The sequence below is a fragment of the Dama dama genome, chromosome 25, assembly GCF_033118175.1.
Source record: "Dama dama isolate Ldn47 chromosome 25, ASM3311817v1, whole genome shotgun sequence".
NCBI lineage: Eukaryota > Metazoa > Chordata > Mammalia > Artiodactyla > Cervidae > Dama > Dama dama.
In genome coordinates, this window is record NC_083705.1 from 47,982,626 (window position 1) to 48,007,116 (window position 24,491).

The 24,491-nt window shown below is 41.6% G+C and overlaps 1 protein-coding gene across 2 annotated transcripts in view; it reads right to left on the bottom strand.

Annotated features, from left to right (window-relative positions):
- Positions 1–16,224: 16,224 nt before the first annotated feature.
- The window catches only part of NPR3 (natriuretic peptide receptor 3), a 75,862-nt gene continuing 67,595 nt past the window's right edge, over positions 16,225–24,491 (bottom strand). Inside the window, exons 7-8 of one of the 2 annotated variants that reach the window (XM_061129270.1) lie at positions 23,206–23,290; positions 16,225–22,200 (exon numbers count right to left, since the gene is read on the bottom strand). In XM_061129270.1, coding sequence (XP_060985253.1) covers positions 22,089–22,200; positions 23,206–23,290 — 197 coding nt within the window. In that variant the 3' untranslated portion in view covers positions 16,225–22,088. Of the gene's footprint in view, positions 22,201–23,205; positions 23,294–24,491 lie in introns of both variants that reach the window. The other variant, XM_061129269.1, reaches the window with a different exon arrangement.

Here is a 24,491-nt window from a genome sequence, read left to right on the forward strand (position 1 = left end):
GTTTGAGCTATAAAGTTGCCTGAGGTACACAAGTCTGTACAGTGTAGTAAGAATTTGGAAACTGACATTTGTCCACAACAAAGACACTACTGATACCAAAAACCAGACCTATCTGGCTTTCTGTCCCTGTGTTAAATAGTACTTAGTGTGGGTTTAAGAGTAACTTAATGGTTGCTGGCTTAAGAAAGAGGAAATTTTGAGGGGCTGTTGGATTTGTGAAAGCAGAAGAACCAATCTAGATTTCTTAAAAACCCAGGACTTTAAATCACTTAGTTTAATTTTTATCTTAAATTTATCATGTAATTGGACTAGTGATTTTCAAAATTCTTAACTATCTACTAACATATAGGTAAAACCAGAAAACAAATGTACATATACTTTTATTCCTCTTATCAAATGAAATAATACTATAAAGAGCCCAGCAATAGAAGGTATCAGTAAATGTAAGTTTCCAACAAAGACCTACTGTATAGCACAGGAAACTATATTCAATATCTTGTAATAACCTGTAATGGTAAAGAATCTTAAAAATTATGTGTATATGTACATATGTATCTGAAGCACTTTGCTGTATATCTGAAACTAACACAATATTGTAAATTAACTATAATTTAATTTTTAAGTTAAATTTCTTAATTTAAAAATAAATGTACATGTGATCTTCCATTCTGCACTTTATTCAAATGTCCCATAATAATGGATCAATTCTTTGCCAACTCTTAGATTTTATAATGAATTTAGTTAAATGTTAAATGTGCTGTTTTGGATGGACATCAGTTAAAAACACAGTCACAAAACCAGACTATAGTAAGACAAAGCTGAGAATGTTGACTCAGATTGCAGATTATATCAGTCTCTGATGCTCCAGCCATTTATGAAGCCCACTTTGGTCAAATGCAACATCCCTTTCTTCCTCATTTGAGAAAGGATCTAATTTGGAAGAACTACAAGAGATAGGAAAATGAGAAATTTGTGGGGTATAAGATTGCCATGGTCAAAGTAAAGATTATTTTATCTCTTGTATATCTTGATAATTAGACAGAATAAAAAATCGGGAAGCCAATAATTTGTAGTGATCTTACCATCTTAGACAGACAGCTAACTGCATACTCGTCAGAGGGAAGACTTCAGGGAAATGTTTCATGACCCTAAGATCTCTTCAGGATGGGCTTTTTCTTTCATGAATCTTTGAGTTTATTCAGACTTTCTAATTCATGTTCAAGAATTCAATTTTTAAAATGTTAGCAGTTTCACCCAGTGTATTAAATTATGTGCCAAATACATATTTGCCAAAAAAATGTATTGGTGTACAACTGCATTCAAAATGTCTTGCTGATTAAGGACAGTGGTTTGGGGAGATAGATAAGGAAATAAATAAGACATAATTATTGACCTGTAAGAATACCTAGTCTTACTTGGAGAAATGAGACTTAGTCATGTACGACCACAATACAAGGTAAGGTATGCTGTAAGAGGAGGACAGATAATATTCAGTGTGAATTTGAAGACAGAATGATTATTGGAGATTGGCAGGAGTCAAAAAAATATTCAACAGTATTTTTCATTGATTTCACAATATGAAGAAATCAAGATTTATCTTAGAATTAAGGATCTCAGAAATAAGAAAATTCTGAGGAATCATCAAGCAATCCTCTACCCTGTAGGTTCTTAAGTAGAAACCTATGAACTGACTTTAGGGTATTTAGACCCTCTACATTGCCTCTCATTCTCTGTCTCCTCTGAAGACTCATCCTTTTCTATCCTGTCCTTAAATATAGAAGTTCCTCAAATATCCATCTCAGCCCCTTTCATCCATACCCAAGATTTCAATAGCTATAAATATCAATGATTCTTAAATTTATCTCTCTAATCAAAATCTCATCTCTAAGTTCCATATATTTCACTGCCTGCTAGGCATTTCCAGCAGGAAAATGCAGCATTTTCAAGCTGTAACTCATAATCTTCCCCCTTGAACCTGGTTCTCCTTAATAGTTAGACCCTGTATTCCTCCTTGGGCTTTCCCAGTAGCTCAGTGGTAAAGAATCCGCCTGCAATTCAGGAGACACAGGAGACGTGGGTCAGGAAAATCCTCTGGAGAAGGGCATGGCAACCTACTCCAGCATTCTTGCCTGGAGAATCCCATGGACAGAGGAGCCTGGCAGGCTATAGTCCATAGGATCACAAAGAGTAAGACATGACTGAAGCGACTTAGCACACATTCTTCCTTAAGCCCCTACAACCCTGTCTCCACACACTGAAATTAGATTATCTCTTTTCAGCTTATGGCTGACCCTGTCACACTTTCCCTGAAATCCCTTAATAGTTTCCCATTGTTCATTCATTAAACACCAAACCCTATACAAGGCTTCATGATTTGAGATGCTTTTGGCTGCAAATAACAGAAAACACCCACTCAACTAGCTTAAATAATAATAATATTACCTAACAAGAAGAAGTCCTTATAATGGTGGCCCCAGATGGATCATCAGCTTCTTCAAGGACCCAGTTTTCTTCCATCTTTCTTTTCTGCCATTGAATTTTTTTAAGATTTCTGATTTATGTTCACCCTTGTTTTAGTCATTAAGGAAAAATTTTCTTCTCATATCAGTCCCTCATTGAATTGTTATTTAAAGTGTCTTCATTTTATCCTTTAATTAACAGTGAGGGCATTTTTGAAAGGCATTTTCAAATGTGAATAAGTAGGGTCCATGGGATACATTGCTTCCCCAAGGTGTATGTTTTTGAGAACTACCATCCTGGTCACATAACCAAAAAGTGTCATGGTCCCAGATTAACTTATCTATAAAGTCCCAGCTACCAATGAGTTTCAAGGTCAGAAGCATTCAGTTGTACTTGACTGAAATGTTTAATAGTGTTGGGTCAAGCATAGGTGGGCACACTGTGTTCCCTTCAGGCTATCTCCCAATAAGATAAAATACTCATTGATTGTAAGTCATAAATTCTTCCCTTGCCATGTGTTTTGTTGTGTTGAATGAGTACAGAGCAGTAACTAAAGAGATAATAAGGAAATACAGGGGAACGTAAAAGGTATAATTTCTCATTTCAGAGCCATGCTTTGGGGAGAGTCACACCAGGCAGAAAACATCATGAGATGCCCTCCTTGGAAATGGCATGATGCTGACAGGAACCAGCTTGCCAAGCTAAATCACCAGGTTCTAATCCAATATCAACTGCAAATGAAATTTGATGAACAGAAAGTCTTTTGCAGTAAAAATGCTATGTTGCTTGTAGTCATTACTTAAAGGTAGCCAAGGCAACCTTTCTGACCTCCAAAAAGAAGTCAACAATCCCAGACTGAGGAGAGAGACCAAGAATGAAAATCAGAAGGTAATGGACTCCTATAGATCTAGTCTAGTCCAAGCATAAAAAAGACATGGCACAAGAAAAGCAGAAGCTAATATGAAAAGGTCTCTCCATCATTAGGAAAACACACAGAAGGCTTGTAAGGAGAGCTCTATAAAACTTATGTAATGAACCCAGGTGGGGTTTGGTGGTGAACATTAATTGAGTGATAATTTTGGATGGAAAGCAAACATGAACTTTCTAGATGTTTTTACTCTTGATCAGAAAACTCTTAATTTGTAACTTCTTTGAATTTTGAAGATTATTTGAATCCCTATCACCACTGAAAACTGAACAACTAGAGGTTGACTGATGGGATACTTTCAAAACATCCATAATTACAGGAACTTTATGAAGAAATATAAAAAAGACTTTGCTACCTCACACCCTTTAGGATAGCTACTGTCAAAAATAAAAAAGATGAAAATAACAAGTGTTGGCAAGGATGTGGAGAATTTGGAACCCTTGTGCCCTATTGGTGGGAATAGACAGCTGTTATGGAAAATAGTACAGAGCTTCCTCAAAAAATTAAAAATAGAACTACCATGTGACCTAGCAATCCCACTTCTGTGTTTATATCCAAAAGAATTGAAAGCAGGACCTCAAAGAGATATTTGCATGCACATTTATATCAGCAATATTAGCAATAGCCAACCCAGATGTTCATTGACAGATGAAAGTAAAAACAAAATGTGATGTATTACCACAGTGGAATATTATTCAGCCTTCAAGAAGAAATTCTAACACATATTAAAACATGGATGAACCTTGAGGACATTATGCAAAGTGAATTGGCCAGTCCCAAAAAGGTAAAAATACTGTATGATTCCATTTACATGAGTAGTCAAATTCATAGAAATAGAAAGAAGAATGGTGGTTACAAGGGCCTATGGGGAGGTGGATAAGGGGAGTTTTTGTTTAATGGGTATAGAATTAAGATAAAAATATTTTTATCTGGAAAGATAAAAAATGTTCTGGAGATCTATTTCTCAACAACGTGAGCATGTTTAACACTGCTGAACTGTATTCTTAAAGTGGCTTAGATGGTAAATTTTATGTGGTGTGTTTTTTACCACCACCACAACAAAAAGACATTGCCATTCCCTTCATTGACAATTAACTTCAGGAGAGATTGAATGAGAGATTTCCTCACAGGTAAGAGGAAGATGGAACGGGGAAAGAATATGGAGAATTTTAAGGGCCCTAGACTTGTCCTTCCCAGTAACTTAGGTACTATTGAGGCTGCAGAGAATGAATGAAGAGAGAGCACAAACAGTAACCTTGGATATAAAAGGGATTGAAAAGGCTTATGCAAGACCTCCTATCTGCTAACTTCAGGCCTCCTCAATTCTGAATCTCTTGGAAGATCTGCATCTTTTGATGCCACAGACCCACTCCCTCCATCCTCCTTAGAATTCATACTACCTGAACTGTCAAAGCAGAGTCTTCATTTGCTGTGTCTCTGTCTGTGCTGGGAAGAAGACTCAGAGAAAGTGCTGCATCCTGGGAGCTAGAACATGGGAGTGGGTTGGGACTCAGGGGAGCATTCTAAGGGTGGAATAGCATGGTTCTTTAGCTTGGAGCAAGGTGATGGTTCAAAACATTCAGGCACAGGATAGCCAAAAAATGAAAAGAAAGCCAGCCAATGGGTCATAGTCTAAGAAACAGGGACCAGTAGTCTGATCCGTAGGCATGAATAGGAGCCTTCCTTCCCCAGGTGGGAAGTGTGACCAATAGATGTAGTCTAGGCAACAGACACAGAACCCCTGCACAAAATGTAACTGATGCCTCTGTCAGAAAGCTCCTCTCAGGAGTAATACAGACCTCCCATTACAGAAATTTACCTCACCTCGAAGACCTTGATTTGGGACTTCATGGTGTCTGACATTTTCTACTAAAGGTAAGAAAGCACATCCATTGTTGATCTCTTTTGGTTCCCTTTACATCAGATTTCAAAGACTTCACCTCTACAGAAGATAGGTAATACAGAAGATAGGACTACCTGGAGACTTCCCACTGCAGGGCAGTTAGAAATGCTGGATAACACTAACAAACATTCCTTTAAATGCATACCTGAGCTCACCAAAAAAAAATCAGTGAAGACCTCCAGGGGCTCAAATGCTTAAGGAATGGAATGAACACTGGAACAGTAGAAGCATGAACCCTGGTACAAAAAGGGTAGGGATTTGCCAGTTTACAGAAACCAGGACTTGGGTTTTAGCCATACAGGAACAGAGAATGAAAGTTTCTGAGAAAATATGCCATGACTTGGTGTCTCGCTGGTGACCTTGGGTGACTTGCAGCCTTCTGGTCAGAACTAGCACCCAGATCTTTCTTCCCATTGACTAGTCTTGAGGAAGGACATGGTGAACCTTCTTCAGTGGGTCTTCTGGGTATGTTGATCTTTATCAGAAGGCAGAGGACATTGAAGCTACTTCAGTACAACTTAAAAAACCCTAGAGGCCCTCAGAGTCCTCTAGCTCTGGGCTTTAGTCTCGGAGGAGCCATTAGCTCCTTATCGTCTGACCCAGGTTCACAAAGTTGGTAGTTACTTCTTTCACTCTTCCTGCCTGCCCCACTACCAGGCTCCTAGCGTCTGGAATCTATAGCCTAGAGGGTCCTGAGTCCAGAGCCGACTCTGCCTTAACATGAATAGTCAAGACTAGAATGTTCTTTCTGAAAATTACACAATTGTTCCTTTTAGAAGGAGGGAGTCTGTCTGTTTTTAAAGCCAAATGTGCTGTGTTTCCTTTAAAAAGTCTCCATCGTGACAGTTTTGGTCATGGCCCCCTCAAGTCTGGAACCAGGATCTGGGAGAAAAATTGGAGGCCTCGGGACATGGCACCAAACTGTCAGGTCAGGAAGCCAGTCAGGCACCTTGGAGGGGAAAAAAAAGGGCCACAGTTACAGTAAAAACAGAGCTCCTTATCGGTGATGTTCGTTCTCCTCAAACAAGGAATTCCGTGTTTCCCTGAGAAGGTAAACATGAGGTTACTAGCCCTGAGATGACTCACTGAAGCGCACCCAGAGTAGCTGTATGTTCACTGGGAGACCCCCGTTGGCAGTGCAGGCTGTAAATTATGGTCATTCCTAAGAGGTAACAAGAGAGTTTCTGTCAGCTGTGCGATCACTTTGTTTTGGCAGGACACTTTGGAGTCAAGAAAACATTGGCTGGAGTTCAAGGCTAAGATTTTGGATCAGCTGCCACCATAATTTTTCAGAAATGTGATGACTGTTCCTCAAGAAATAGTTTCCTAAGTAGGCTGCAGGAATGTCTCGTGTACATGTTCGAATGGGATTTAAAGAATGAAGCCCTTGGGGACCGACCAGTTGAAGCGAGTTACCATGGGCTTCTCAAGCAGAGGGTGAGGAGCCGAGATCACTTCGGGGACCTCCTCCCCAAGTGGAGTGAAAGAATTAGAGAGCGGTTTTCATTGAGGTGAGCCATGCCTGGATGCTGTCTTCTACTTGATACGTGAGAACAGCGATAGAAAGTCTACCGAGGTTACTCAGATAGATTTCTCTTTGAGTTCTGTGTTATACTAGCAGTGTAAGCTTCCAACACTTCCCCATATCCTGGTTGTATGTGATAAGAGTAAAGAGGAGAATCATGAACATCTAAATGGCCACATGCCTGCAGAGGGTACTGGATTGCACTCACTCTATCATGCCTATTCACAGTCCTTCATCTGTGCAGCAGAAACCACCACTCATACTTGAAACTTCAGGGGATCACTGCAATCTGAATACCTGAATGTGAGTCCATGGCTTGGCTTGGTGCGAAGAACATTCCCCGCTCTTTTTTATTTAACATAACTTGCATTATGTGAACACCCCATTAACACTGTACATTGAGCTCATCAACAGGAACGTTTACAATGTACCTGAGTTCCTAAGATAGAAAAGGAGGTCAGTTTGGATGGTTGGAGGTTGGGTATGAAACTGAGAGTCGAAAACTGAGTCGGAAATACCATTATGGAAGCATAGATGTGATGCCTGTGGAGGACTAAGCATTCGTGAGGGAAGAGAGAGGAAAATGTCAGTACTTTGAGGCAGTAGCTGGGCCATGCAGATAATAACTTGGAAATTGACTTATTATAAGTTATTATATTCATTTTATTGACTTTATGAGAGTATATTAAAAACACTCTTTGCTCTATAAGAGATTAAAAAAAGATGGTAGCCAGTCTCAGAGTTTATGTCATTCACACAAATGGTTTCCCAGATGGAGGCTGATGCTGGGTTTCTCATTCTATTTAGGAAATTGTATCCATTACTCTGGGCTTCTCCAGTGGCTCAGCGGTAAAGAATCCACCTGCAATGCATGAGCCACAGGAGACATGGGTTCAATCCCTAGGTCAGGAAGATCCCCTGGAGGAGGGCATGGCAACCCACTCCAGTATTCTTGCCTGGAGAATCCCATGGACAGAAGAGCCTGGTGGGCTACAGTCCATGGGGTCGCAAAGAGTTGGACACCACTGGAGTGACTTAGCATGCATGCATGCATTCATTACTCTGTGGAAGCCCTGAAAAATTTCTTTGCTCTATTATGAGTGTTCTTAGATAGTTTCTGCACCATGAAATTGAAAGATGCTTCTTCTTGGAAGGAAAGTTATGACCAACCTAGACAGCATATTAAAAAGCAGAGACATTACTTTGCCAACAAATGTCCGTCTAGTCAAGGCTATGGTTTTTCCAGTCATCATGTATGGATGTGAGTGTTGGACTACAAAGAAAGCTGAGTGCAGAAGAATTGATGCTTTTGAAATGTGGTATTGGAGAAGACTCTTGAGAGTCCCTTGGACTGCAAGGAGATTCTACCAGTCCATCCTAAAGGAGATCAGTCCTGGGTGTTCACTGGAAGGTCTGATGTTGAAGCTGAAACTCCAATACTTTGGCCACCTGATGCGAAGAGCTGACTCATTGGGAAAGACTCTGATACTGGGAAAGATTGAGGGCAGGAGGAAAAGGGGATGACAGAGGATGAGATGGTTGGATGACATCACCGACTCGATGGACATGGGTTTGGATGGACTCCGGGAGTTGGTGATGGACAGGGAGGCCTGGCATGCTGCGGTTCATGGGGTCGCAAAGAGTTGGACATGACTGAGCGACTGAACTGAACTGAACACTATATAATATCAGTACTGAAAATGTCACAAGAGATAGTGATGTGCAAATGGTATTGACTGCTTCTTTGGAAGGACTACTTTATTTCAATTGTTTTGAATTAAATTTTTATTTTCTATATTTTTTATCATGTTCCCAACTTTACCACATGTGCTATGTGATGTGTGGGAGTGGGGGTACATTTAAAGAAGTGGGAAGGGGGTCTAAAAAGTTCAACAGCAAAGTTTCCAATTATTAAATTCCCACGTAGTCTTACCCTTTTGTGTTATTCTCCCCATTGTTGCTGCTGTTGTTGTTGTTCAGGCACTCGGATGTTTGACTCTGCAACCCCACAGACTGTAGCCTACCAGGCTCCTCTGTGGGATTTCCCAGCAAGAATATGGGAGTGGGTTGCCATTTCCTACTCCAGGGGATTTTTCCAACCCAGGATTAGAATCTGCATCTCTTGCATTGCCAGGCAGATTCTTCACCACTGAGCCACCAGGGAAGCCCAAGATTTTAAGTAGAAGGCTTACATGATCAAATTTATGTTTTCAAAAGATTACTGTGACAGCAGAAGAAAGAGTTGAAGGGGATCCAAGAAAGAGTCATTGTGGATGCCAGAATTCCAGAAGGTAAGCTGTTGCCTTAATAGGTGAGAAATGATGGCAACCACTCCGGCCACCAATGATAACTAATGACTTAAGTTGGTGTTAGTACAGACACAGAAGTGACCATTTCAATAGATACTTCAAAGACAAAATGAAGATTTGGTGATTGACTGAATTGGTGGAGTACTGGGGAGATGAAAAAGAGGGTTTTGTGGGGTTTTTTTGGTAAAAGAGCAGTATTAAGGGCACTAATCCCGTCATAGGGGCTGTACCCTCACACTCTCATTTAATCCTGATTCCCTCTCAAAAATCCCATCTCTTTTGTCATTCAGTCACTAAGTCGTGTCTGACTCTCCTATTCTTTGCAACCCCATGGACTGCATCACACCAGGCTCCTCTGTCCTCCACTATCTCCCAGAGTTTGCTCAAACTCATGTTCATTGAATCGGTGATGCTATAGAGCCATCTCATCCTCTGTCACCCCCTTCTTTTCCTGCCCTCAATCTTTCCCAGCATCAGGTTCTTTTCCAATGATTCAGCTCTTTGCATCATGTTGCCAAAGTATTGGACTTCAACTTCAGCAACAATCCTCCAATGTGCAATGCATACACAACCTCACCAAAATACTGAGGGACAATTGGGAATCTTAGCTGAGATCACAAAAACATATTCATATTTTAGGGATTTCCATTAAAAGAATCAAAATCTTTGATCTCCCAGCAGACCCTCAGGGCAGAACTCTCACCAGGGCTGTTATTAAGCTGGAAAATTCATCCTAACATTCCAGGTTCTTTTTAGGGCATGGGGTATCTTTCATCTGCTAGTGTAAAAAGTACAATAGACTTTTGAAGCTCTGGTTTCTAGACCTGAGTTTACTGCTTAGTTACTTTACAAGCAGCTTCTATAGTAAGACAGATCACTACTGATCAGCTTATCATAATAACAACAGTCAGGATAGTGACAATCATGCAACAATAGGTCCGCTCCACTCCACTTACTGTATCCTTCCAAACCATCATATTGAAACCTCTAAGCCTTTTTAAACTTAGCTGCTCTAAGTTCAGCATTGGAGACTGGTTTGGAGAAACAGCTATGTAACCTTTGAAGAAAAGAGCTTCAGTCTGAGAGGTTTGTTCTGCCAACAGTTTTGGTTTGAAGATAACTTGTTAATCCCAACTAGTCAGAATGTGAGGGATCACTCAAAGGAAGGCAAAGATGAACTATCAGGAACCTGTGTTGGGACACAGGTTTTGTTTGGCCCTTAAAAGAATCTGCCAGTGAGGATTTACTCAACGGATATCTTCAGGCTCCTGGGATGCACAAAGGAGATGAGGGGAGGCTGGCCCAGAAGACAAGATTTAGTCTCACATTGTGTGTGTGTGTGTGTGTGCACATGTGTGCACACATGCACGCTCAATCACTCAATCCTGTCTGACGTTTTGTGACCCTATGGACTGTAGCCCACCAAGCTCCTCTGTCCATGGAATTCTCCAGGCAAGAGTACTGGAGTGGGTTGCCATTCCCTTCTCCACGGGATCTTCCTGTCCCAGGGATCAGACCTGAGTCTCTTGTATTGCAGGCAGATTCTTTACCGTCTGAGCCACCAGGCAAGGTCCATGCCAAAAGACCCCATGGTCTCAGTTTATGGCCAGGCTTGACCCCAGGAACCCAAGAACTTGAAATGTTAAACAAGGCTGCCTCATGAAGATAGTAGCAGCTTTGATTTATTGAGCTTCTGGTCATATCAGGTGCCACATGAACCCGATGAAGTGGTTATTATTCTCCTGATTGTACAAAGGAGGAAACTGAGGCTTGGGAAGGCCTCACTGCTAGTGAGGTTTGCTGGGCCCCACAGTTAGAAAAGCAGGGATTTAAGCTCTAGAGGCCTCCTTGTGGGAGACCATTTAAGAATATCCCAGTTTTAAAAAATTTCACAAAGCAGAAACATTATGTATTGAATATAACATTGCAAAACTACACAGAATCTTTTGGGGGTAATAATTCCCCTGGGACAGGAAATCTTTTATTTCAGAGTCACCTAGTACTTGACAAAGATAGTAAAGGAAGAGAAACAAATCCAAGTGTCAGAGAACTCTTTGAAGACCAGCAACTTGGAAGTTATGATGCTGAAAAGATAAGTAAGGTGGCAGTAGAAGGGATGCTCCACGCGGTTGCCCAATTAGCTGTACAGGCAGAGTTTGCAAACCCCAAGAAAGCTGGATGTAAGAAAATTAACAGTGCAGGGATCTGGCAAACTGGAGAGCATTTGTCCCATCTCAAAACACTCAAATTTCTTTCTTTTTTCCCTGTCTAAACACTGACTGGCCAAACACAACACATCTGCAGACCACCCATTCATAACGCCTGAGACAATAAATGTCACAGAATACGATGGAGCTCAGCCTAGCGAGGGTGGATGAGGGAGGACCTGGGATGTAAACTGTAGGTGAAGGATGCCTGGACCCAGTTAGAAAGCAAAGCATTCTCCAGGTGGGAGGAACAGTGGGAATAAAACATTGCTGGCAGGAAAGCACAAGGAATGTTTAGTAGATGACAAGTAAATCAATTTGAGCAAGTCAATTTCAGCACCATTCGACTGAACAAGAGGTAGTGAATAATAAGGCAATAGAGAGAGACTGAAGGGGGAGGGCTGGGCCACCAGGCACAGAATATGCAATCAACCTCTGAGGATGGGAGTTATTATAGGTTATCAAAGAGGACCAGAGTGTTACCACAGCAGTATTTTAGGGAGACTGACAGGGCAATGGTGAGAAAAATGAGTTAAAAGAGGAGAGCTTAGAAATCAGAAGAGTTAGGAGGCTTCTCCCTGCTCATGTGGGGTGAGGTTATAAAGGCCTTGCTTCATGGCAGTAGAAAACAGAGAAGAAGAGATAGGGAATTTGACTGAACATGGAAGGTAATGAAGAGGGCATGAGGTCTACTGATGGAAACTTAATGTGATCACCAGCCACAAGATTCAGCAGTCTGGAGTGGTCCTTGATAGGGTCACCAGTCTGCCTTCAAAGCCCAACCCTGCTGTGTAGTAGCTAGGAGACCTTCGGCAAGTTACTTAGCCTCTCTGTGCCTCAGTTTACCCATCTCTAAAATAACAAGGGGACTTCTCTGGTGGCTCAGATAGTAAAGAATCTGCTTGCAATGCAGGAGACCCAGGTTCAATCTCTGGGTCAGAAAGATCCGTTGGAGAAGGGAATGACTACCCACTCCAATATTCTTGCCTGGAGAATCTCATGGACAGAGGAAATTAGTGGGCTACAGTCCACAGTGGTGCAAAGTCAGACACGACTGAGCAACTCACACACACACACACACACACACACACTAACACACACACACACACACAAGTGAGGGGATAACCGCAGTCCCGCTTCGTGGGGGTGACATATGGATAACCACGTCTGATGAAAGAAATGACCCCAGTTCAGGTGCTCGGTGCAGGCTTGGCTTGTAGGGTGCTCTCCATAAACAGCCACTGGAATTGGATGGGGACAGGCACGCAGTCTTGCACATGCTTCATTTTCTTTCTGAACAAAAATGCCGAGAATCGCTATCAAGGTTACACAACTAAGACACCAGGTGGCAAGTTCTATTTAGATAGTCTCTGGCTGGATTTTTGTCTGAAAGCATCAAATACCTTTGACAGCACTGAAGCTGGCCCCCCCAGGGGAGTATACCTCTCACACACAGCTGGTGCTTCTCAAGCTTTTAATGGAGCCTATCCACCCCTCCTCCACCCCACCCCTGCCAGAGGGTGCCCTGCCCTGGCTCCTGAGAGGAGGGATGTGGAGGAGGTGACGGAGCCTGGAATGCAGCCTCCCAGACTGGCCTGGCTGACTCCCCACACTTGGCAGCCTTTGGGGAGACCGCCCTGTCTTCATCTGGTTTCTGGGGCCCTGGGCCTGGGGGGAGAAGCCCCACAGGCACCAGGAATTCTGGGGCTTTGATGAGGTCACTTTCCACCAGCCTTCATGACGCCTGGTCTCTCTTTGGCTAACTGAAGTGGTAGTGGAATAAGAATCCCCTTTTGTCTACACTGGCAAATCCCCCCATTCACTGACACACTTATGAGGTGCCACTGTTGCATTTGGGACAAGATCCCAGCCTTTGCAGGGAGACCAGGGCAGAGGGCAGCCCCTGGTGGGAAAGATGTCCTGCCGGACACACGAGGGTCCTTTTTCTTGGCGGGACGGGGAGCAGGGGCTGCTCTGACTGACCCAGAAGCTAGTGTCATGGTCCAGGGGGCTGAGTCCAGGGAGGGGTCCTCAGGGCCCTCTTGGGGGGGTGGGGGGGCGGGAAGCAGGACATGTGTGGCATCAACCTCAGAAGCCACATGTCCAACTGTCCACATGTCCAACTGGTCCAACTGAGGAGAAACCAGACTTGAATGTGACTGCTCCCGCCCTGTGAGAGCTTTGCAGGCCATGAGGCTGTAACTGTCCCTCTAGGCCTTGTCTGGACCCTTTGTCAGGGGGACAGTGTACAGAAAAGGGACCTCTTTCTCTTCACAGTCTCTGATTTCATCCTCTAAGAGGGCAGGACTAGATATCATCAAGCCAAATTGTCTGGAAAAGCCTCAAAAATGGCCAGCTGAGGGTTTTGCCTTCTTATCCAAAGAAGCAGGAGAGTGTGGTGATAGTTCTGTTGACAGCTTCACCACATGCTTAGGTTTGAAGTCCTCACAGCAGCCCGATGAGCTCAGAACCATTGTTACGCAGATGACATGGCCACAAGGGTCAGAACCCAGATATAAACCCCAGGAGTCCAGCTCCACGTGCCCTCATCTATGAAGTGCAAACGACATGGCTTCAGGAGCTTTAACAGCCAGGGGTGCATAAAGCCTCCAAAAGGAATTGTTTTTCTTGGTTCTTGTTTGGTGATGAGACGGTTTATTAAGCTGCTATTCTTTTAAAGACACACAGCCATTGGTACCTCTCCCAATAGCAGCTGCTATTTAAATCAACCTCAGAAGCCCAAGATTTAGGGTTAAGATAAAGCCCTAAATCAATGATATGCAGAACTCCCAAGGCTTCTTCCATAACCCCCCGCCAATAGCCACAGTCATGAGGCATCTTTGGCCTATTGTGGGATGTTGGGTGTTCATGAAGAAATTCAAAATGATCAGGATGGAGAATGGAAAGATTCAGGAAAGCCATGGTCTCCAAAGTGATGTAGGAAAGTATTGGAAATACACTGTTATGGACTGAATGTGTGTGTCCTCCTCAAAATTCATATGTTGAAGTCCCAACTCCCAGTATGACTATATTTGGAGATGGAGCCTCCAAAGGAGTAATTAACGTTAAATGAGTTCATAAAGATGGGGCCCCATCATAGGAATAGTGTCCTCATGGGGAGAAACACCAAAGAGCCTCCCTCTATCCCATTCTCTTCTTCCCTCCCTCCCTTTCTCTCTTTCTCTACACATGCATACGTGTGCACACACACACACACACACACACACAAGAGGCCATGTGAGGACACAAGAAGAAGGAAGCCATCTATAAACCAGGAGGAAAGCCCTTACCAGGAACCAAACCTGCCAGAACTATGAGAAATACATTTCTGTCGTGTAAGCCCCAGGTCACAGAATTTTTTTTTATTTTTTTTTTTTTTCAGGTTTACATTTTTTTTTTTTTTTAATTTTTTTTTTTTTTCCAGTGGGTTTTGTCATACATTGATATGAATCAGCCATGGATTTACATGTATTCCCAATCCCGATCCCCCCTCCCACCTCCCTCTCCACCCGATTCCTCTGGGTCTTCCCAGTGCACCAGGCCGGAGCACTTGTCTCGTGCATCCCACCTGGGCTGGTGATCTGTTTCACCATAGATAGGATACATGCTGTTCTTTTGAAATATCCCACCCTCACATTCTCCCACAAAGTTCAAAAGTCTGTTCTGTATTTCTGTGTCTCTTTTTCTGTTCTGCATATAGGGTTATCGTTATCACCTTTCTAAATTCCATATACATGTGTCAGTATGCTGTAATGTTCTTTATCTTTCTGGCTTACTTCACTCTGTATAAGGGGCTCCAGCTTCATCCATCTCATTAGGACTGGTTCAAATGAATTCTTTTTAATGGCTGAGTAATATTCCATGGTGTATATGTACCACAGCTTCCTTATCCATTCATCTGCTGATGGGCATCTAGGTTGCTTCCATGTCCTGGCTATTATAAACAGTGCTGCGATGAACATTGGGGTGCACGTGTCTCTTTCAGTTCTGGTTTCCTCAGTGTGTATGCCCAGAATTTTGTTGCAGCAGCCTGAATGGACTGAGACAACCTATGTTTCTTGGAGGTTTCCTTGCCTCACCCTTCATTCCTGCGATGCCCACCCACATCCTGGCTTCCCATTCCCATGCCCCCACCTGCTGCAGAATCTTCTCAAACTCTGGTACCCAGTGTGAGTGACATTGATGGCATTGCCAGGGGACCTCACTGGCAGTGGCAGCAGCAGCAGAAGCAGGACCTGGGGCACATTGATCCAGCCCTAGAATGACTATGTATTTCTTAGGCTTAACATAAATCATGACTAACCTCCCAGGAGTGAAGCAACTTTTTACAAACCAGAGGTGCCTGCAGATGCTTGAGGCTGTTGACTTGTTCAGTACACTAGAGCCTGAGAAGCACTTCAGAGTGACAGAACTAACCTTGGACCCCGTCAAAGTGGGCAAGGGACATAATAATGAGTCAATGGGGCCAACATATAGCTATGTGGTGTTCTCAAGCTACAGAGACTTCAAATATCATTCACAAAGATTTCTTCTCTTACCTGACAATTCAGGGTTTATTCCTCATTTTAATATTACATTCTCTTCTTATTTCTGCAAATTTCCCTTTTCTGGGAAGAAATTCTTGAGTTTTTTCATGGGTATCCCTCAGAGAGCCCAATTCATCACATCTGCTGGATATTCTTGTACTTAAACAGTGGCTTCACTGGTGAATCAGATGGTAAACAATCCACGTGCAATGCAGGGGACCAGGGTTCGATCCCTGGGTTGGGAAGACGCCCTGGAGGAGGGCATGGCAACCCACTACAGTATTCTTGCCTGGAGAATCCCATGGACAGAGAAATCTGGCAGGTTACAGTCCACAGGGTCACAAAGAGTTGGACACGACTGAACGACTAACACTTCCACTTTCTCTAAACTGGTCCTAGGAGAACAGAAAGTCCTCAGAGAATATGAATATTTGCAGTGTATGTTGGTTGAATTATAAACAGGAAGAGGTTTCGGTGGGATGTATTTTTTAATGAGAACACATTGTTATCCTGTGAGCATGTAGCATTCTTGCTTAACAGAAACACTTACAAGAACACATACACATTTATATCCAAACACCAAATGAAGATATCTTCAATGACCAATTTGCACCAGAAAGAAAATATATTATACAAAACAGGGGTTATATCCACAGTCATTAATTTTCATTTTCTACACAAAACAACAATAAATTAAATCACATTATATGCAGATAGTTCTACTTACATTAGAATAATAAACTGTATGTAGTTGTCAGCTTTTTACTTTCATTTTTCTACCAGACTCATGGTAAGTGTATAATATTCGGTAGTCCAATATGTAAATTACTGATGAATAATATGGCCCGGAAGACAAGGGCTGCAGAAGTAACTGCCCACAATGACTGTTCTGTGTCCTCTTGGATTCAATTTTTCACCATGCACAGGGAACAATGCTCAGATTCCCAGGATCCAGCAGAAAGATCTGCAAACTCACAGCATCTCCAGGGCAGTAAGGGTACCTCATTGCTATCTTGTAAGACACACCACACTACATACTTTAAGATCTTGACATTGAATAATAAATAGGACATCCTGTCTCAAAATCCAAATGTGCCTGTTTCTTAACCTTCGCTGCCCTGGTATTATGTGCTACGACAGCTTTGTTCTCCCAGCAAATAAAAAACACTTTGGTAGCCTATGTTGTGACTTACGCTGGTGAATGGGCCCTTTATTCCTTGCACATAGAAATGTAGGTCTTTAAACATGTGACTCAAAGCAATGCAGCACTTTTTGCTAACTCTTAATTCTGCTTGTTCAAATATGTCCCCTGGGAATCACCGCCTAGTACATCAAAGAGCTATTATAACATATGGATTTTTACTTCTGAGCCTTGGCTCCCATTGAAACCCTTTTACTGTGTTTGAAGTAGCTTAAAATATGAACATTAACAGCATCAGCTGGTTTAAAATTGCTTTGCCTTTGGTATGAATGAACATTAGTGGTTAATGAGAAATCTGAACAAACTCCAATCCGGCACCTCTTGAAAGTCATTTTAATCCTAGAGTCTAGCTAGCGGGGCATGCCTGCAAGAGACATTTGCGAGAGCTCCACACTGAAAACTGAAGCCAGTTTTGTTGGAGTATATGCACCTCAGAGGCTTGAACTGCCCCAGGAGCACGTGGTCAAGTTACGTAAGGGTTCTGATCAAAAGTCAGCCACATTCTTAGAGCCAGCACATACATGTCTTCTTTCTGCCTTTTGAGGAAGTATGGAGGTCCTACTCACAGGCTGCTACCTGCATGGCATGAAGCTGCTGCATCTTTGGAGCCATGATGGACAGTGGATGGGGGAGGGGAGAGAGGTGGAAAATATGGGGGCAGCTGGCAACACTACCCTCTTCCATTTCTTTTGGAAGAGCTTGATCCTGACTCTTCTCGTGGGAGAGGAGCTGAAATATAGGTGGTTTTAAAGGTGGATCTATAGGTAATTTTGAATTATAGGTGGTTCTAAAGATGCACTGAAAAAGAAATAGGTTCCTCTGAACAGCACCATCTTACTCTGTGTTTTCACACTGCTCCCAAAACATATTCCATGTTATTAGTTTCCTGTTTTTTCACTAAGGAGGAAATTCAGCCTACCTTCAGCTTTCTCATGAAGCACTGAACCACAGGGCATAACTAAACAAAACCCATGGAAGGGACTTGATTTTAGTTGGTGTTTGGTTTTATGACTGCATCCACTCAGGATCTGAATGCTTTGTGTCCCAAAAAGTATAGGTATGTATTCCTTTCGTTTACAGGCACTCCCCGAATACCAGTGGCATAATATTCTATTTGGTCTCCCAAAGAGACTTTCACAAAAAGACACTTCATGCTCACTCACAAGAAGGTGGTAAGGCCACTGGACCTACTCTGAATTCCTGTCTCTATCTGTTTAAGGTCTATACAATGGCCTTAATTCCATGGTCAAGGACAAATATCACATTCCCAAAATCAGCAGCAACCAAAAGGGAAGTGGTCAGTTATGGGTGCAAAAGGCACAGGAGCTTTGAATTAGTGAGTGATCCCAGGATCCTGTGAGTAGGGAGAAGTGACTAACATTCCAAGTCTTTGAATTTAAGGAAGAGGAGAAAAGAAGGCATCAACTTTCCATATGTTTCTCCCCTCCCTGAAGAGTCAAGAGCCATTTTAAAGCCTGCAGAACTATGTCTGTAGTTCAGGAAAGGACAAGCTGATGGTTCTTCTGAGAAATGAGTGTTTACATGGATTTCCTCAGGGAACCTGTGGGGGCAGATACACACTCTATACAGGAAGTTCTTCCTGAATAGAAGTGATCATTTAGAGGAAGCTTTTACTTCTGAGTCCAGCAAAGAAAAAATTCTAAAATGATGATGATGACCATAAAAACCTAGATTTATTTCCAATACCACGAGTCAATACACTAAAAGTATATATTCATTTTTACCTGTATCTAAGTCAACTTATGTTAGACCAGATGAGAAAATACTAATAAAGTATCCCCTTTTGGAATCTGAACACCCTGGATTTCAGGGTAATAATTTATAAAATGATTCAACAACTAAAGTCTTGTTTATCTTACTATCTGATATGTGGCTACTGGCAAAGTATGAATGACTAGTTGTCAAAGATGTTAGCAGTTAGAAAATTAAATCCTGAGTTATAAATCTCCAGAAGTCTTAAATCAGGGTAACCTTGAGCAAACACCTACACCTTTAGCAAAGGTTTTCCAACTCTTCAAAACTTAATAGGGTTTTATAACTTATATGACAATTTCACGGAAGAAAGGATAGATGACAGATGTGTAAATAAGCAATCAACCTCAAGAACTGTAGAACTGCTTTAAGATTGGAAGAGAATGGCATCCACATATCATAAATCTCATGATTGGCTCTACCATTTTTAAAAGACTAAATTATCCTTTAAAACTTTTAAGATGTTATGTGGGAATCATAATATTAAGTTTACTACTATTCTTCTATCTGAAATAGAAATAAAAGATATCTGCTTTAAAAATACTAGAGTTGTTATATTCAAATATATTTTGATATTGATCTCTAATATAATTCCACAGTAAGAGAGAACATATTCTGCATGATTTCAATATCTCTAGACCATCAAATTTTTGCACCTGGTCTCATGTCCCTGGCTGTGTTCCAATGTCTCCTAGTATATAGTCTATGGGAACTTGAACAGAATTTGCATCCTACTGTTGTGTGAAAATTATATAAATCCTAATTATGTAGAATTGGTTCACAGTGCTTTTCAGGTCTACTATATCCGCCTACTTCTCTGTATATTCATTCTATTAATTTTTGAGAATTTTATATTGAAACTCCAACTGAAAATTTTAATTTATCTACTTAAAGAATAATTGTAATATATAGTGGAACTACATGTAACTTTGTTCTGTATTTTCCAAGTCACCTATAAATGTGTTATCATGCTTTCATAATTTAAAAAATAAAAAAAAATTATAGTTAATCACCCCCTATAAAAATTCTAGAAAGGTTAGAAATGTTTCCACCCAAAGACTGCAACCAGGTAGAGCATTTTCTTCCCTGTAATAAGTACATAGGCTTAAATTTAAATGTTTTTTTACAAACACAAGATAATAGAAAATGAGTACTTCTAAAATATATGGAAAATACCACTGAAAAATAAAAATAGAGAGAAATAAACTCTCAATTCACAAAAATAAGACAGATGCAACCCTTCCATTCTGTTCTCATGCTGAGCAGTCCTGAGATGTTACACACTTTGCTTTCCTGGATTTCACTTCCCAAGCTCTCTTCCTATGTTAGAATTTCTGGAGCTGGCCTCTCTTGCCTTCTTTTTCCCTCCTGTTTTGATTTCAGCACTTTTTTCCACTGCACTCAGCATGGAGAGCTACAACATAGCTCTTTCAGTTGATCAGAGTACATCCTTTTATCATGTTCTCCAGCTGCATGAATTCCATTTTTAAACAATATAGGGGAAATGTGCCTTATACGGAAATAATCCATTCACTGTGACTAGCTGAAGTAGAAGAGACAGACGCCCCGAGGGAAGCAAGCTCAGGCCAACTTCCAGGACACGCAGCTCTCACATGCCCCACCTCCACCTCCATTACCAGAGTAAACCACAACTTCCATCACTACCTAGGAATGGCTCCAGTTTCTATATCCCCTTATTTTCTTAAACTGTCCTATTTTCCTCCTGTTAGATGGTAACATTAAGATAATCTTTAACACTATTTTCCAGATGCTCAAAACATTACTGAGGAAAGACCTTCATGACATCATTATAAGATAGTACACTGATCTGGCAACTTCCCATTCTTCCCTCACTGTCTGTTTTCTCCACAAATTATACATAAAAGTGGCAACCTAAGCTTAAACCTATACACAGAGTACTAGGTGCAAAGTTGAGATTTGGTAAATAATTATTCAACCTTGCCCAATTCCTGATATCCACACCCAACCCCTGTTACACAAGTTATTAGTGGATGACTGCAAAGTTCTGTGGAGTTTACTAAAAGGGAACATAGTAGCTGTTTAGATTCCCTCTTTTAACCAAAATCATAATTGTCAATTTTGGTAAAATGTCATTTATTAAATTATCATTTCTATGTTTACTGCCAAATTCTAACTCTCTATAAAGTTCTTCTTGAGAAAAAAAAAGGTTGCCTCCCTTTATAAAACCTGACTTAATTCTAATAAATTTCATCCTTGATCCTGATACTCGTCATTTGGCCAGAACTGGAAGGAGACTATCCCTAAAATAGCTTGCATTTAAAACAAGTAAATTGATGTTTTCCTGTAGAGTCTACAATCTGAATACATTTCTAGATCTCTGTAGTTAAAGCAGCAATTCGTATTGGGCTATGGCCACAGGGAAGAGGGAAACAGGGAGAAAAAAAGAGAGGCATCTTTCATCATTATTGGTTTGCTGTACACATTACCCATGTTTTTAAAATATAAGTGAAATTTAATCTTCAAAATGAAAAAATAGACATTTTCTAATAGCAAAATATAAGACTAAAATACTTGAAAAATAAAATGTTAGTATGAAATAGGGCTTTTTTATATTTTAAAAAAATGAAATATTTTAGATTTGCTTTTTCTGCATGAATCCCCTTATCTCATTCATAGTTACAACTTTTCAGAGTAGCTCTTACAAGACACTGAAAGAGGTGGGGGAAATTATTTTTCAAGATAAAGTCAGGACCTGAATGCATACATCAGATAGAGCAGTCCTTGACCTCCAATCCCTCCACTAGCCCTAGAGAGAGGAATGATGCATTTCCAACCTTGAGGTTTTTCATTACATTTTCTTCTTCTTGGGGTTAAATTCTTTTCAATAATATCCTACATGTAAAAATGATTTTATTCTAGCTATAAAACATCTCACTTAAGTAAAACACATTTTATAACCTTGTGTAAATGCCCCCAAATGCCATCAAGATATGGAGACCTCAGACTTTCAGAACATAAATCTAATCATATGCCCTTGAAACAGTATCAACATTTAGCAGTGATGCTATATTCTTGTATTTGTTTGTCATGAGATGAGAGGCCAGCAGGCATATGGTGATTAATAATAGTTCCTGAGCTTCTAAAGAAATTTTATAACAAAATGACTAACTGCTTAAAAGAATGAGTTTTTCAAGAGCGCCCCTTCTGTTCCATTGATGTCTTTCATCCCATCTATCTCCTTAAAGAATCTCAAGCCAAAAGAACAGGCTTCCTTTTAAGCCACCGAAAAGTGGGATCTGATGGAATCTTCCCGTAACTCCCGATGTTTTCCAACGTTGCTTTCTTCTTGCTGGTTTCGCCTCTCAATGGTTATTCTGTATTTCTTCCTGGGTAGAGGGAAAGTGAATGTAGTAATAAAACCTCATTTGGCTACAAAATACTATGGTTTCTCTTACAAAGAATGCCCTCAAGGGACGTCTGGGTTTGGGTTGATAAATGAGAAGTGACAGAATATGAAGCCCTGGTCAGAGATTAAAGTGGGATGCCCCAAGGCGTACTGCCCTTATTCAAGGAGGAAAATTGGCCTGCTTCCCCAATACCACAGAACAAGCCTTTCCGTTCTTCCCTGGGTGCCTCGCAGGTTAAGTCCTGTCTGTTCTGCCACATTACTCCCCCCAGCTCCCAAGATATGCCCTAGATAAAGATCAGATGAAGTATACAGGAATGCAATTGTTCCCACAAAGAGTCATACATACCCAGAGTTACATTGCCATGCAGAAATGAAAAAATCATGGCTCAATGACTTAATAAGCAGCAAACTCGACCCCCAAAGATAACAAAGGAATGGACAGCCCTCAAGAGGTGAAACTATCAGTATCTTGAACACACATAAATATTACAAGTTTATAAGACTCAGGGCTTAACCACAGTGGTCACGAAGCATATGGGCTCTCAAAGACTGAGCACAGACCTCCTGAGAGTGTGGACTGCTCAGAGTCACTTCCCTCTCTCCAAAAGGTGAACTCACCACCTATTTCTGAATTGGAGGAAGCCTGAGACTGGGGAAGTTGATTTCCCCTTTGTCCAGATTCTGTCTCCACTTATGCATGTGGTGGGTGGGAGGAATTCAGGTCAGAATATTTGTGAGCAAAAGACTGCAATAGCTCTGTGGCCCACAGTGGGATACAGTAGAAACCCTGACCCACTGCCTGGTATGCTAACCCCCTGACCACCAAACCAGAGTCACACCAACGGAAGGTTTAGCTCTTTTTACTCCCTTGCTTTTTGGGTAAGAGCAAGATATGGACAAGTCACAAGGAGGATCGTGCAAAGGCAAACGACAAAGACAATTAAGGAGAGTAAATTTTAAAACTTTATAAAGTAGTCCTAACCTGAAGAAGTAGAAGGCCATTAGCAAACCAGCTCCTAGTAAGGCCCCCACAACGATTCCTGTCACTGCTGATTCTTCTAGGCCACCTGCTTGAAAAAGAAACATAGATAATCTGAGTTCATTTTGAAAAATAGCTAGAAATGCCTCACTCTGACTTTTCATTTGTTGAAAATTTTCATTCATTAGAAAATATTTCGTGGTTTACCACTTGGAGCAAATTTTCCAATTTTCCTTTTTTTTAAGAAATTTTTTCCAGGCAATCCTGTTCATTGTTGTGGTGGTAGTGGTGGTCATGGTCACAGTGGTGGTGGTTATGGTGGTGGTGGTGGTGGCAATGGTGGTGGCAATGGTGGTGGTGACAGTGATGGCATGGTGGTGGTGGTCATGGTCATGGTGTTGGTGGTGGTCATGGTGGTGGTGGTCATGGTGGTGGTGGTGGTGGTGGTGGCAATGGTGGTCATGGTGGTGGTGGTCGTGGTGGTGGTCATGGTCATGGTAGCAATGGTGGTCATGGTGGTGGTGGTGGTCTTGGTCATGGTGGTGGTGACAGTGATGGCATGGTGGTGGTGGTCATGGTCATGGTGTTGGTGGTGGTCATGGTGGTGGCAGTGGTGATAGTTGTGGTCATGGTGGTGGTGGTGGTGGTGGCAATGGTGGTCATGGTGGTGGTGGTCATGGTGGTGATCATGGTCATGGTAGCAATGGTGGTCATGGTAGCAATGGTGGTCATGGTGGTGGTGGTCGTGGTGGTGATCACGGTCATGGTAGCAATGGTGGTCATGGAAGCAATGGTGGTCATGGTGGTGGTGGTGGTCTTGGTCGCGGTGGTGGTGGTAGTGATGGTGGTAGCGATGGTGGAGATGGTGGTGATGGCAGTGGTCGTGGTGGTGGTGGTGGTGATTTTGTATGGGTTTCTTTTTTTACCAAGTGCAAAACTTAAAAGCACTTAAGAAAATACTAGATGAACAAATTGTTACAAAAACAGTGAGCACAATGGGAACAAAGCAGGTTCAAGAAGGATGTGAGGACAACTGGAAACTGAAGTTTTCAGATCTACGCACATACTTTTGAGTTTCCAGCCAGAGAGGACAACCACCTGGACCATGGGACTGAGCCGGCTCTTCTCATTTTCACAGATGGATGGTGACACTTCCGAGTGCTGGGAGATTTGGTGAAAAATCTATTGGGTTAATGTTCTGTTTTTAGATGTTCTCTCACTAAAACCAGAGTTTCATGTCAAAATGTCTTATATAGCTTTGTGAAAATGTAACAATTTGAAACAATCAA